The 15,169-nt window shown below is 39.2% G+C and overlaps 1 protein-coding gene across 3 annotated transcripts in view; it reads left to right on the forward strand.

Annotated features, from left to right (window-relative positions):
• Arhgap18 (Rho GTPase activating protein 18) overlaps positions 1-15,169 on the forward strand; it is a 169,586-nt gene that overhangs the window by 82,510 nt on the left and 71,907 nt on the right. Inside the window, exon 1 of one of the 3 annotated variants that reach the window (XM_021733311.3) lies at positions 13,695-13,819. The exons of the other annotated variants lie outside the window; for them this stretch is intronic. Coding sequence (XP_021588986.2) covers positions 13,710-13,819 — 110 coding nt within the window. The 5' untranslated portion in view covers positions 13,695-13,709. Of the gene's footprint in view, positions 1-13,694; positions 13,820-15,169 lie in introns of those variants that run through there. 3 annotated transcript variants of the gene reach the window in all.

The following is a 15,169-nucleotide window of genomic DNA, read 5'->3' on the forward strand; positions in this document are numbered from 1 at the left end:
TTCAGAAGTTGCTGGTTAAAAAAAAAAGTATGAGTTTTTCCATATTAAAACACCAGACAGCTGAGCATGGTGGTGCACACCTGTAATTCCAGTGGCTGGGGAGGCTGAGGTGAGCCACTGGAAGGCGAGTTCAAAGCTAGTCTCAGCAATGGCAAGGCACTAAGCAACTCGATGAGACCCTGTCTCTAAATAAAATATAAAATAGGGCTGAGGATGTGGCTCAGTGGTTGAGTGTTCCTGAGTTCAATCCTCAGTACCCGCCTCCCCAGAACACACATATACACACAACACAAAAACAAAAATAAAAACACTCACAAAAAAAACTCCACCAGATAATAGAGTAGTGAGAGCTGTTCTCACCTCCTTTTGGACATGTGGAAAATGGAGTTCCAGGGTTGTGTACTGGTTCATTTCAGACTGAACTAACATTCTATCCCGACTCAGTCTCTTAACTGGAGGCTGTAAGTTAAGGGCTGAGTCACCTGCATGAGCCAAGGGTGTGCTGCCTGAAATGCAAGTCTAGTTCTCCACATACTGTATGACCTTTACCACTTGTCCCTGTTTCTCCACTGACAGATTGAGATAGTGGTAAGGTTGTTGTAAGAAGTAAATGCGAAAAAACAAAAAACTGTGCAAATGTTTAAAAGAGTTCCTAGCAGGTAGTGAAAACTTATATGAGCTGCTGATAGCATTTTATGGTTATTTTGTTCTCATGGCTATCTATTTTGCAGTCTTACTGACAATTTTGTCCCAAGTTTTTAAATGAAGAGTAGCAGTGACACCTATGAAAATAAAATTTGTGGATTATATAGATTCAGTTGCCCACACCTAATATGCCATAATGACCTGACCTTATGAACACCAGGGATTCACAGTTTAACTCAGGAAATTCCTCTCTTGAGGGATTTTATTTAGTTATATTACAGAAAAATAATATTTTTTTGGTGTCATTTCCTGGAACCACAGAATTTTGAAGCTTGAACATATACTATATTCATTCTCTACTGCCTTGATTTATAAGAAAAGAAGTAGCCCAAAGAGCATAAGTGATTTTTCACTTCTGAAAAGATGAAGATGAAACAACTAATGATAGAACCAGGTAGGCTGCCCGTGGTCTCCTTCCTTAAAGTCATAGACTTGTATTGTACATCTTCACATGTGTCTCCTGTTTAGCTGTTTTTCTCCCACCAGTTTGTTTCAGTTGCCAGGGGTTATAATTGTGAGAATTTCAATGAACATTTTTCATGTGGATAAAAAGTATTTAACTCAAAATTTTTAGACAGAGTGTAAAACACAAAGTATATTTTACTAACTATGGAGAGATTAAAAGCTTGAGGCAGAGTTGGGGAGAAGTACAAAACGGATCACTTAACTAGCACCTTTGTCAAATAGAAAGATGCATGAGAGTGGGGGTGGGGGAGGGAAAGAAAGATTGAGAGAGATTGATTCTGTGGGTTTAGAGCTTAAGAAAATGAAATTTAAGCCAGTGTCTTTGAAGTTTTCCCTATGTTATCCTTCAGTTGAGTCAAATTTTGTCATACATCCACTTTCCCTTTCTTTATTTTGGTTGTATTTTAAATAGAGTTCAAAATAACTAGTAAGAATAGAAACATATTTTCAAGGCTGGCAAGATACATTCTGTTGAGGAATATGTACCTGCAGGGAGGAAGCATATTCTGGATTTTCGACAGTGGTGTTCTGTACAGAGCTCATTAAAATGAATTAACTGCCAGGTGTGGTGGTGCATACCTGTAATCCCAGGAACTCTGGAGGTTGAGGCAGAAATATCACAAGTTCAAAGCTAGACTCAGCAATTTAGCAAGGCCTTGTCTCAAAATAATAAATAAAAAAGGCTAGGGTCAAGGCTCAGTGGTTAAGTGCCCCTGGGTTCAGTAATTCCTGGTACCAAATGAAACAAAACAAAAAACAGATGCGTATTAATTTAAAAGAAACAAAGAATTCAGCATCCTCATATCAAAGAAAACACTTGGCCTTTGTTTTTTGAGGGAGATTGGCTTATTTCACTTAGCATTAAATTCTCCAACTCCATCCATTTACCTGCAAATGCCTTGGTTTTATTCTCTTTTAATGCTGAGTAATATTACATTGTGTATATATACCAAAGTTTCCCTATTCATTCATCTACTGAAAGGCATCTGGATTGGTTCCACAATTTAGCTATTGTGAATTGTGGTGCTATAAACATTGATGTGGCTATGTCCCTGTAATATGATGTTTTTAAGTCCTTTGGGTATAAACTGAGGAGTAGTATAGCTGGGTCAGATGGTGGTTCCATTCCAAGTTTTCCCAGGAATCTCCATACTGCTTTCCAGATTGGCTGCATCAATTTTCAGTCCCACCAGCAATGCATGAGTGTGCCTTTTCCCCCACATCCTTGCCAATACTATTGTTGTTTGTATTCTTGATAGCTGCCATTCTGACTGGAGTGAGATGAAATCTTAGTTTTGATGTGGCAGGGGAGACATGGGAGGAATGGAGAAACTTTAGATAGGGCAAAAGGGAGGGAGGGGAATGGAGGAGGCATGAGGGTAGGAAAATGAGTGGAATGAGTTAGACATCATTATCTTAAATACATGTATGGAGACATGAATGGAGTAAAAATACTTAGTGTCAACAGTGACTTGAAACATTGTGCTCTATATGTGTAATATGAAATGAATTGCATTCTGCTGTCATATAACAGAATAAATAATTTAATAAAAAGAATAAGAATTATTACATGAAAAGCTTGAAAATAATCTAAAACATTTACCTCCTAAATAGTTGAAAGCTAAGCAGTTGGAGGGAAACAGATTGTGAGCTTAAAGAATGTGAATAATTGTTGATGAGTTAGCAATAGTAAGGCATGCAAGAAATTTAAGAAGTAATTTCAGATTAAATAATGGGATTATCTTTATTTAACCTTCCCTGTATAGGATACAGTGAGGAAGAAACATAATGTAAAATAAACCTGGTTTGAAGTCAGAATACTAAAACTAAAAATCCTTCATTTGGGACATTAATTTGACATGAATATTTTGTCCTGATAGAAAAGCTGGAGGTGTTTTTGTTTGTTTTTGGTACCGGGGAGTGAACCCAGGTGTGCTTTACCACTGAGCCACAGTCCCAACCTTTTTATTTTTTATTTCGAGGATGGGTCTTGTTGAATTACCCAGGCTGGTTTCAAACTTGTGATCCCCCTGCCTCAGCCTCCAAAGTCACTGGGATTATAGGCGTGTGCCACCATACCTGGTTGGAAATGTTTTTTAATTTGGGAGGGGCTCAAAACTAAGGGAAATAGGAGTTGGATATTTGCATTAAATTTTCATGTAGTATGAAAATACACTAGGGAAAACTATTTCCATTTTTAAGTACTCAATGACAATAGGAGGCATAGTCGTATTTATCTTTCTAAAATGCATGCAAAACACATCTTAAAGAAAACTTTCTGACATTTTGAAAGTATATAAATCTGGAAAAGTGACTCGAATATGCCTTTGAAAGAAACTGGACAGAAAGTGGAGAGACCAGATTTGTAGCCTCCTGTGCTGATAACCAGTGACATCACCAAAGACTTCTCATTGCTGAGTCCCAGTGCCCTCCCTGATCCATAAAACAAAATCACTTGACTAGGTGATCTATGGACTTCTTTCCCCTCTACAAATCTGTCATTCTTAAGAATCGGAGACAGCAGGGAATATGATGGACCAAGAACCCAGAAGCTTTATTGAAGATATTAACAGGAACCAGATTTTGAAGGAAATATAAAACTTGGTTCTTCAAAAAAAAGGGCATTCTCTTTTTTTATTGGAGCATTATAATTTGTACATTATAGTGGGATTCATTATGCCATATTTGTATATGCACATATTTGATCAATCTCATTCCACAGAACTTTCCATTTCCCTTCTCTCTTCCCTCCCCCTCCTCTGCTTACTCTACTTTATTGATGTCCATTCTGTTGTTATTTTAATAGTACATTATATTATGGTGTATGTGTGTGTATAGGAGGACTATTGTGGTGTATTTGTACATGGACATTGAGCATTGACAAAGATGGTACTGTGAGGAGCATCCTTGTAATCGATGGCCTCATTATTATAAAAGCAAAGTTGTTTACTTTAGGTGGATTGAATTGGGAATTGGCTCAGCAGATTTGGGACAGCCATTGAAAGATTATGTCAGGCAGCTAGAACTACACTGAATCAAAATGCACTGTAGCTAATGAATATGAAGCATTGCAGGCCTGCTTAGACATGGAATTTAACATGCTTCACACTTCTGTGCAGTAAGGATTAGGAAAAAGCTGACAGTGGGATATTAACCAACACTCAGGATGCACTAATGGGCATGTTGGAAGATCCATGTTGAATTAGTTTTCCTGGTGCTTTAGGGAGTTGGATATGGGAAGGGAGGAAATGACACAGTGGGCTGGCTAGACTGGATGGTCCCAAAGACACAGGCAAGAGGTTGGTTGTGGTTCAACAAGGGAATGCTGAATTAGAGATCTTTGTGATTTGAGCTAATAAGACTCCATCAGTGAGCATGTTAGTGAGGCTTGATATGCAATGGAGAGGCAAGTTGGCCTGTATGTTCAGGGAAGAATGCACCTGGGGTGGGATCAGAGGGAGTCAGATGTCCAAATTGGGAGGCTCATGATTGTAGAGGGCAAGGTAAAAATTCTGAGCCGGGAATGGGATAAGAAGCCGGAGGGGGAGAGATGCTGAAACCAGCTGTGTCATCTCTGTAACCTGCTGTGACTGTAATTACTTAATTTCTCAGGGCTTCTATGTTCTCAAAGGCAAAATGGGGTGAATAGTGAGAGTTGAACTAGACCAGTATTTCTCAGTGGGGTCAATATTGCCCTCTAAAGGGCATTTTGGAAATTTGTGGGGGCGTGTTTTACTGTCCCACTGTGTTAGATGTTCTACAGTTTCAGGACAGCTCTGCCAAACAGAATTATCTGGTGTCCTTCATGACTCTGGGATGACTCGGGTGGCTTTCTCAAAGGATATCAGATACAAATAAATCTCATCTCTGCATATCCTAAATCAGGCTTTTTTTGTTTTCTACTTGCCACCTGTCTTCCCCACTCTTTATTTATTTATTTTGAACATTAAAAATTTATTCAAGATTCTATAGCTACTCAGATCTAGAATATGAAGACCGGTATTTCTTATTAGTAATTTTTCTGATTTTATTTTTTCCCTGTGTAAATTTGTTCATTATCAGTAGATAAACAGTTGACCACTTCATTGCATGTCTTTTAGAGTGCAAGTGCTCATTGAAATTTTATTTTATTTTACATCGCTCTTAATTTTTCCTCAATGTTATGACAAAGGGCATGAGAATACACATGTAACTATGTATACATAAATTATCTGAACTTTGCTTCAGAAAAGTGAAGGGAGATATGTTAAGGGCAAGTGAGTCTGTTAAGGTTGAGAACCATATCACTAGGTGGTCTCCAAGATTTTAACACCTGATATCTCCAAAGTACTGCAGTTCTGTGAATGTCATGATGTGGAAAGATAGGTTTTCTATGTTGGGAAGCTTTTAAAGACTGAGGATCAGCTTAGGAAGTGGGGAGAAACCAGCCACTTATGAACCCAGGAAATCCTGAAGACATTGAGATCTGTCTGGAGGGGAGGGGCATCTTGGGCCCTTGAGGAGATGCAGGGCCAAGAGGCACTCTGGTTAAAGTCCACAGAGAAGTAGGAGCAGCCAGAAGAGGGCTCAGTGGTGGGGAAGGCAGTTTAAAAAACAAAATGCATTATGACTGCATTTTTTTTTCAGCTCAATCTGGATGATTCTTTTGATGTGAAGTAGGTGGTATAAAATACTTTTCAAATAACTGAGCTACCCACAAATGTATCCCTTTCTTCTAACAGTTTATTTTGCCTTTTACATTATAAGATGGCACCATTATCCATCATTAGTATGAATGTTCTTTGCTGAAACTTGGGGAAGAATCTTGCCATGATATGGGATCAGTTTTGAGTTAGAGAATTTCTCTATTGTCCATTTTTAAGCTTATTATCTTAAAGAATACTTAAAATGTTAAAAATGAAAGTAACCATAGATGTTTACCATGAGAAAGCAGGAATATGAGATAATGAGATATCCATTTGGCTATTATGTAGAATTTCTTAGGTTTCTTAAGGTTGATTGATTTTAGATCAGATAATGTACTTGATATCTAACCTTAATGCTCACTAGGGTCACAAATAAAATTATTGGGATATTTTGAGGTCAAATTTAAAGGGAGTTTCAACTAAAAAAAACAACAACCCTGTTTCAGTCTAGAGAATGTCTAATTTTTTTTCCTCATACATTTATACTAAGTATAAAAGGAAAAATGGACATAAAGCCGAATGGAAAGGAAAAATTTGTTAGTTTAATTTCTGCTTGCAATGTGTAACAGGAATTGTGAGCCAAGTGACATTCCATAGTGAATGTTTAGCTTAAATATTATGTTTGTCCACTCTAAAACTTTAATACTGAAAAGTACAAGTAAACAATAAATAGTCCATAAAACCAGTGCCTGAGAATAGTTTTGTTAATATTTTGGTGCATATTATTTTGCATATTATTTTAATAGTCTTTTCTGTTGGTCTTTAAAAAGTACTTGGTAGATGCTAAGTGTAGCAGTTAGAGTTCTAAGTCCACAGAGAAGAGAAAGGAATGGATCTTCTCTCAAGGAGCCCACAGCACAGAGTATGGCCACTTATGGCATTGTCCCTTCTCCAAACTGTAGGCTGTCACATTGTTATTTCATTTTTTTCTTTGAATCATGGTCTTTATTTATTGTGTTATCTGCCATGTAGCCCAAGTTGAGTATCTCTTATCTGAAATGCTTTGGACTGGAATTGTTTCAGCTTTGGGAATTTTTTTGTATTTTAGAATATTTGCATAGATGTTCCAGGTTGAGCATCTCCTATCTGAAAACTGAAAATTTGAAATGCCCTTAAATTTGAAATATTTTTGAGCACTAATGCGTTTTAGATTTCAAATTTTTGGATTAGGGATGCTCAACCTGTATTTAGTCCTTCTATGTAAATAATTTCCCATAGTCTTAACAACCAGGCAAGGTAGGTATTATTATTTATTTAACAAATAAGTGGATATGCAAAGAGGTTAATTTGTACAAAATTCTATATCCAGCAAACTGCAGAGTTGTCAGACTCCAAAACCTGCAATTCTCCCTGCAGTAACACACTCTATCACTAAAGGGACATTCAGTAAGTGAGCCAGGAGAGCAGTGCACGAGGCAGTTAGGAGTTTTGAGGTTTCGAGGACGGTCTATTTGCTATGTTGTATGTAGGGTTAAGGAAAGTAGGAGGGCGTTAAATAAGGTGTAGGACCTGTAGAGGCCAGGCTCTTGAGGTAAGAAAAGTGCCTGGGATACTGAGTATAGCTGGACCAGAGGGAGATGCCCAAAAGAGAGATGGGAGAAGAGCCTGAGCCAGAGGAGGAGGCAAGCTGTGCCTGGGCTCATGGGGTCTGGAACCTCAGACTGCAGAACCTGGGGACTGAAGGAAATGGGCTGATCCTGTAATCATGGCTCTTATGGTTTACATTGAGATTTGGAGAAGAATTGGGAGACAATGATAGGTGCTGAGTCCACAGATTTTTTTTTCCTATTTTTTGATGATTATTTCCATAAACTGATGGTTTGGGACTGATGGTTGAAGATGCTGCATTTGTATAGCATGTGTTTTCCTAGTCGGTGATAACTGTGTTCAATAAAGGTCATTCTGAAATAAATTATGGCTGGAGTCGGTGGGTTTGCATCATGTCCTGGCTTGAGAAAGAAAGTTCTCTCTGCAGAGAAGAACTATTTCAGTGAGAGATGCACACAAACAAGATTAGATAAGCCGTCTCGTGATAATTCCAAAAGGAGGGCAAGTAGTAGCTAGAGAACTTTAAATATCTGGTATCTCTAAGTTGTAGACTTCTTGCATTTCCAAGGGCCTCTGCAGTACAGAGGGAGAGAGTTGGAACTTTGTCAGCCTCTTTGTTCTGCTCCGTTTTACTTTTCTTGATAGATGCTCAGCCCTTCCTTTCCGTCTCTGAAAGGTGCAAAAGAGCCCACGGATGCTTCCTCCCCTTACTTTCCTGTTGCTTCATCACCCTCCTCTCCCATCTCGTTTTTTGGCTCTTTGTCCGTGCATCTCTCTGAAAGTCCAATAACCTTCCTCCCCTTGGCCAGGAGCCCAGGAAGACATTCTCAGCCTCCTGCCCTTGGGCAGGAACCTTCTGGGAACCACTGAGGTTCTTGTCAGTTTCTCTTTGCCTTCCATGTATCTGTTGCCTTCTGCTTGGCAGATCCTGACCTGAGGGGAATAGATGAGGCCCAAATAGACACTGGATACAATAAATGTTTCCTGAATCGGATGAGTTCATTACTCACGGGGAAGAGAATCCATCTGAGAGGTGTTCTCCCTTAGGTACCTGTGAATAATAATAAAAAAAAAAGAATTATATATTATATATATTTTGAATCATATTATACATATATATTTTGTTTAAATTTTTGTATTTTGATACATTGACATATTTCATGTCATTTTGATATATAAGTATTCATATATTAAAATATATATGATATATCTTCTCACATACATCTGGCTGATACCTAACTCAATATTGTAGGTTTTTAGCTATTTCAAATGTCTAAGTGTTCTGTGCAGAAAGCACTTGTTAAAGGCAAGGGGAAATTTTGGGCTTGTGAACCAAATAGGGATTGCAGTTCAAATCTGTCTGTCCCTGGCGAATATTAAGATGCCACTGTTCTGAATGTAGCCATGATTTTTTAAAACATTGAGGAATATTGCTCACAAGATGGGGATGTTCTTCTCTGTGTTTAAAGACAACAAAACATTCTTTTTCCCCTTGGCAGTGTAGGATACTCCACTTTCTAGAGTAGGAAGGAAGAGAATTTATTTTATATATATATTTTTTTAAACCTGAAAATGGGTAAAAATGGGTTTTAAAATAATTTGTTATAATTTGCATGTACTTCAGTATCGTGAAGTTTATTGACATTCATCAGTTTCTGTATTCTGCATGAGAGTTTGCATTTATTTTCCTCAACAAAGGAATATTTATAGATATGAATTAAATATTTGATTCTCAATATAAAACTACACTTCATTTTGGATTTAAAGGAGGAGGTATTGAACAAGAAAGGCTTCTAATAGATACAGAAGAGAATGGTGTTCCTTGTCAACAGAGACCTAAAACCTCATTTGCAGAAAGAGATGTACACACAAATAATTAGCCAACTCAGAAGCATTATTCATCACCATGCATTGGTTTTTAATTTCTACCCTGTATTCTCTAAAGACTTTGTGTGCATATGGGTATGTCACTCAGGTATAATAAGGTGCATTGTAGGAACATTAGCTGGAGGAGGGAGGAGGCCCTGGATGCAGGTTGGAAGTCTTTTCAGAAGGGCGGGGGGTCACCAGGATGGGGCTGAGCTGCATGGAGAGGATAGGAGAATTCTTGTTGAGGGAAGTCACATAAGAGAAGTAGTAGATGCTCCAGAGGGGGAGTACCACGAATTCTGTATGTTGTTGTAGTGGCATGCTTGGATATGTGTCTTTTTGGCCGTCCCCATGTAAGCACCTATTTCTGGTGTGGGGAATTGTCTACTTTCCTAGTCTTGCTGGGAGGCAGAACTTCCCCCTCACCACCACCACCACCACTGAAAAGGAGCCAGTGACCATTGCTAAAGGCATTGGTGGTGTGAGCCACAGCATCTACTGCCCTGTGAGGCTGCTGGTCCATTCCAGGATGTGATTTGTAAGTCACTTAGTAAGCTTTTAAGAAAATTCTCTTCTGCCTCATCAGAGTTAATTTTTGGAACTTGAAATGAAAAACCCTGAGAGAAATGGATACATATCCTTGGGTACTTTCCTCTGTGCCAAGGAGGTTGTACATGTTTTGTACATAGTCTTATTCAAGTCTCACCCTGAAAGGAGGTAACATGTTCAGTCCTCAGGTCACAGATTTAAAAAAAAAAATGCTGAGATTCAGAGGTGATGAATTTAGTCAACGTCCTGCAGTCAGCACACAGGTTTGGGATGCCATCTAGTCTTTTTCGACAGACTGTGATCTTAACCGCTTGAGCTTTCCTGCTCCAACTCCAAGAAGAGCAGATCATAAATACTAACTTCTATATGTATTTTGGAGTACTTTATTATAAAAGGATTTTTTTTTTTTTTTTTTGGAAAACAGTTGATGTCAGATGTGGGTTCTTATCACACAGGATTTGACGGGTGTAGATTGTCATTGCTTAGAATGTGCAGTTCAAGGTGAAGTTTTACTGATCCTCGGTCAACTTTACTTTGGTGTGTTTGGCATTGAGATCCACTCTCTACTTTTACCAATCAAAGCCAAACAAGTGTTTAGAAGATAAAGTGGGGAATGAGGAGGTTGGAGGAATGGAGCTTATCATAGCTCCTAAGAAATGCCAGTGGCTGCCAGGAGTTCTGCTTATCACATCATTAAATTTTCACAATGGGTATTTTTCTGGAATAGTCTATACCCCACAAATCTGCATGACTGAACTTATTTCTCCTCCCCAACCTCCAATCAGTTCTATTCAAGTGCCATCTTATCAGAGAGGTGAACTCTTCCCATCTGTAACTCCATCCTTTCCCACCTGACTTACTCTTAGAGCACTTCTCACCACCTGACAAGTGATGCGTTTTTATTTATTTATTTATTTTCCATGGCTTGGCCACTCTAAGCCTCATGAAAACAGTGACTGTTTTGTTCACTGCTGAATCCCCAGCATTTAGAATTTGCTGGTCATTTAGGAAATGCTCAATAAATCATTTCAAGGAAATGAATGAATGTGAGAAAATCGGGGCTTAGAGTTTCAATGACTGGCCTTAAGATTTTTTGTGGAAGTGATATCAGGATAATCTATGTAATCCCAACCTCTCATGTTCCTCTTTTCACTAATGTCCCTCTGCCTGAGAAAATTTCCATATTTTTACATGATCTGGGTTTGAAGGATTTTTCAGGACTTTTGAGTTGAGGGGATTAAAAAAAATTTTAGTAGACAGTCCAACTTTTATATTTCGCCAATGAGGAAACAACCAAGATACACTGAGAATAGGCAGTCTGATCCAAGTAATACTGCCATTTACTGAAAGGGGAATGGATTGAATCAAGCTACCCAGCCTCCCAGTCCAGGTCTGTCTCTATGCTCTGTTGTGTTCCTGATAAAGTAAGATGTATTTTATGGAAGAATTCACTTGTCAATCATGGTGATAGGTTTGAAATGGTTCATGGTATTTTAATGCCATAATATGAATACAGTAGAGCAGAGACCACAACTCAGATACTCACAGGGTTAGTATAAAATCAAGGCAGGCTATGGCAAACTGGGACACACATCCCATATTCAATGGGGCTATCTCCACTCCCAGCCCTGCCCATCTGCTGCCTTCTCAGAAAAGCTCGTTGCAAGAGAAAAATATGTTGAACCCATGTAAAAATGCTTAAAACACTCTGCTTGCCAAACAAAACACTTCAGTGTGTCGGGTCTCTCCTGCAGATTCCTAGTTTGTGACTATTGACCTTGGCATGTATTAATAACCCTTTTCACTGGGTGTGGCAGCATGTACCTGTAATCCCAAGCTACTCTGGTTGCTGAGGCAGGAGGATTACAGGTTGGAGGCCAGCTTCAGCAACTGAAGGAGACTCTGCCTCAAAATACACTCTAAAACAAAGGGCTGGTAGTAGTGTATTTGCTACCATAGCTCAGTGGTAGAATATTTGCCTAGGATGCAGAAGGTTCTGAGTTCAATCCTCAGTACTGCTTTAAATTATTTTTTTTCCAAAGGAGTAATTAATTTCAATATGCACAAATATGTTGGAGAACATGTGAAGTGGTACCTTTGTGGCTAGTTGTTCTTTGGACCATCCCAAGGATCAGTGGGTTGGGCTGTCAAAGTTCACAAAGGGAAAATAATGATCAATAAAAGGGTATTTATTGCCTGTTTTTATGACCCTAGTGATAACATTGAAGAGTAATGTGTTTTCTCTGTCCTAATACCATCTGTCCTAATGGAGCATACTTGGTTAGACCATTTCCTGAGTACAAGTCCAGAGACCTTCTTAGAGGTTTGGTGTGAGTATTAACTACCTGGATGTGACTAAGAAAAATTAGCCAAATTTTCTACTCTGCCATATTAACATTTGAATAATCAAGAGCTGGGCTTTGAGGCATGTGCAAAAAAAGGCACAGAGGATTTTGTGCAGGACTTGAACCTGGTTCTTTTATCTCTAAGCAAAGCCTGTGTTGTCAGAGAAAAGGATTAGATTGCTAGTATCTATCACTGATGTTTTCGAGCACACTGATAAACATGACATGGTTGCTGCGTTTCCTCCAGTGAGCCCGCCATGAAGCTTGGAGAATGATCAGATTTAGTGATTTTGGCTCCAAACTTCATCTTAACTTGAGTTATCCTTTTTGAGAACAGATTGCCAAACTTTTTATCACAGAGGCTAAGAGCACATGTTTCAGTCCCCCTGCCTGGGTGGCATCCTGGATGTCTAGGCCACGTTGATTTATTTCTCTATGCCCCATTTTCCCCATTTTACAGATGGGGAAAATACCATCTGTAAAATGGGGGTAATAATGGTAACTATATCCTAGTCTAGTTGTTATCCTAATTATTGATAAACTGATCAAATGCTCCCTTTTTGTAATAGAGTAACTAGGTAGTATAAATTTAAAAAACTTAATTCTCATGGTATGTGTCAAATATTTTCCTCCTTTCCCAGAAGATTTTAGCCTTTCATATCTCATATTAGCAATTGAGATGTGTTGGAATGAAACGTTAGCAGTGTTAATCAGGACTGTTCCTCATTCATACCTTTGATTTAGTCTAGTATAGTCTCTGTATTGGAACAGTACGAGTTGATTAAGATGCAGCAACACGTGAATCTTATGGATCTCCCAATATTAACTAAACAGCTGACTTTGCATGTGTGACTGTACAAATGTGCCCATGACTCCTGTGCAGTGCTGCAGAGAGAGAAGGCTTGCATGTAGGACTGGGGATCACTGAAGGAGCCCATCTGACAGCAGCTTTGCTGTAGAGGGAAGCATTTATGACACAAGATGCTATGATAGTTTTCACCAGCTAATGTGAAGGACCTCTGCATGGGAAGAACAAAAACACCTCTCCAGATCCATATTGGTGCATAACTTAAAGCAAGAGGATGACAATAGACAAATTGCACCCACTTCAGAAGGACAGTGTGGGTGTGTACGACGAGTGTTCTGAGGAGCCGAGAAACAGGCATGCTGCCCCGATGGGCCCTTCACACTGGGCTGCCAGCACCACTGAAAGAGCAGCTTGTCCTTTCCTCTCACTTTGATCTTTTGCCATATTTGTATTCATGTGCACTAGCCCCCACATAAAAGAGCACAGCTTGCTCTTGCTGCTTTTGCTTCTGTGACCTGCAGTAAAGCCATTTAAAAATTTTTTTTCAGGCTTTAACATGAACTAGTAATTATGCCCAGTGGTTTTTAATCATTTAGCACCTAGCAAGAAGCATACAGAGGGTCTCATGCCTCAGGGAGCAGCAGCATGCATGGGTGCTGGGAGGGGCTCTTGGCTGTAAGGGCATTGGGTTCCTGGAGTGGGTGTGTGTGTGTGTGGTGGCAACACAAGGAAGCTATGACAGCATCACCTGGGAAACAGGACGCAGACTGCTGCTCTGTGGACTTGAAACCAGCTCTAAGCAGTTGTGGGATTCTGAACAAAGCTTCTGGAAAGTCATTTTCTGGGTGAGCTGGTGGGCTGGGGAGGTTGGGGTGGGCTGGGTGGAGCATGGAAATGGAAGCTATACATAGTCTTTACATTATTGTCAAAGAGCATTTTGGAGGTATGAATGAATCTCGCCTTGCTGCCAAGTTGGATCATAGAGTCACAGCTGGGAATCCCGTTCGAAGAGAACATCTTGTTCTGGGTCCCCTCTTATCCAGCTGAAGAGACCATGCTGTGCAGAGATGCGATGACTTGCCTGAGGCCAGGTGGCCCTGGAGCCCCAGCCTAGAGCCTCGGCCTTCTGGCTCTTTCCCTACTTTGATTATCTCTGCACTACAAGCAGTATCTTTTTGTTTTCTCAAAGAAAAAAGTGATACATTTTGACTTACATTACTTTTTTTTTTTTTTACTGATTATAGATTTCTTTAAACTCTTTCTCTTATAATCTTATCAAATCAACTATTAATATTTTACATTCATCACTTATTTTAATAGCAGTTTACAAATTAGCAAGCAAAACATTGATATTTTGTATTCCATTTTTTAAACTTTTCATTAATTTCTGCCTCTGCTTATGTCTAATTTGTTTTTGTTGTCCGGCATCCCTGAATAGTAAGAAATGTGTGAGTTTGTCTTTTTTTTGGGGCGGGGAGGGCGGGTACTAGGGATTGAACTCATAGGCATTCTACCACTGAGCCACATCCCCAGCCTTATTTTGTATTTTATTTAGAGACAGGGTCTCATTCAGTTGCTTAGCACCTCGCTTTTGCTGAGGCTGGTTTTGAATCTGTGATCCTCCTATCTCAGCCTCCCCAGCTTCTGTGCCCGGCTATGACTTTGTCTTAATCACAAGTGGAAGGTACTTTATAGCTTTCATATGGAGTTATCCTTTTGATTCTTTTCATTAGTTTTAGAGGTTTCCTATCTTCTTTTTTTTTTTTTTCCTTCTTCTGCCTTTTCTTCTGGGTTTAGTTTCTATTTAACATACTTACCCAGAGAGCCACTGTTTACTTTTATGATGATTCTCATTTGTTGTACACAGGCGATCCTCCTCCACACCACACAGATTCCTTTATCCTGTGTCAACTTGTTCTCTGAGCTTTTTCACTCCTATCCTTTTAACATTCATGTATATGCTAATGCTTCCAAAATTATCTTCCAGCCAGTAACTCTTTCATGAGTTCTTGAAATTGATTTTTCAAATGCCCGGGACAGTTCTTCTCTGACTTAAACTGTCAGGAGTCACCTGAGGATATTGTTTAAATGTAGATGGAGCAAGTCTGAAGTGGGGTCTGAGATTCTGCCCTTAATGCCTGGTGCCCTTGGTCTGTGGAAAGAAGGAAGTTTCCCCAAGGGTAGACTAATAGGAG

This window comes from Ictidomys tridecemlineatus, chromosome 8 (assembly GCF_052094955.1).
Source record: "Ictidomys tridecemlineatus isolate mIctTri1 chromosome 8, mIctTri1.hap1, whole genome shotgun sequence".
Taxonomy (NCBI): domain Eukaryota; kingdom Metazoa; phylum Chordata; class Mammalia; order Rodentia; family Sciuridae; genus Ictidomys; species Ictidomys tridecemlineatus.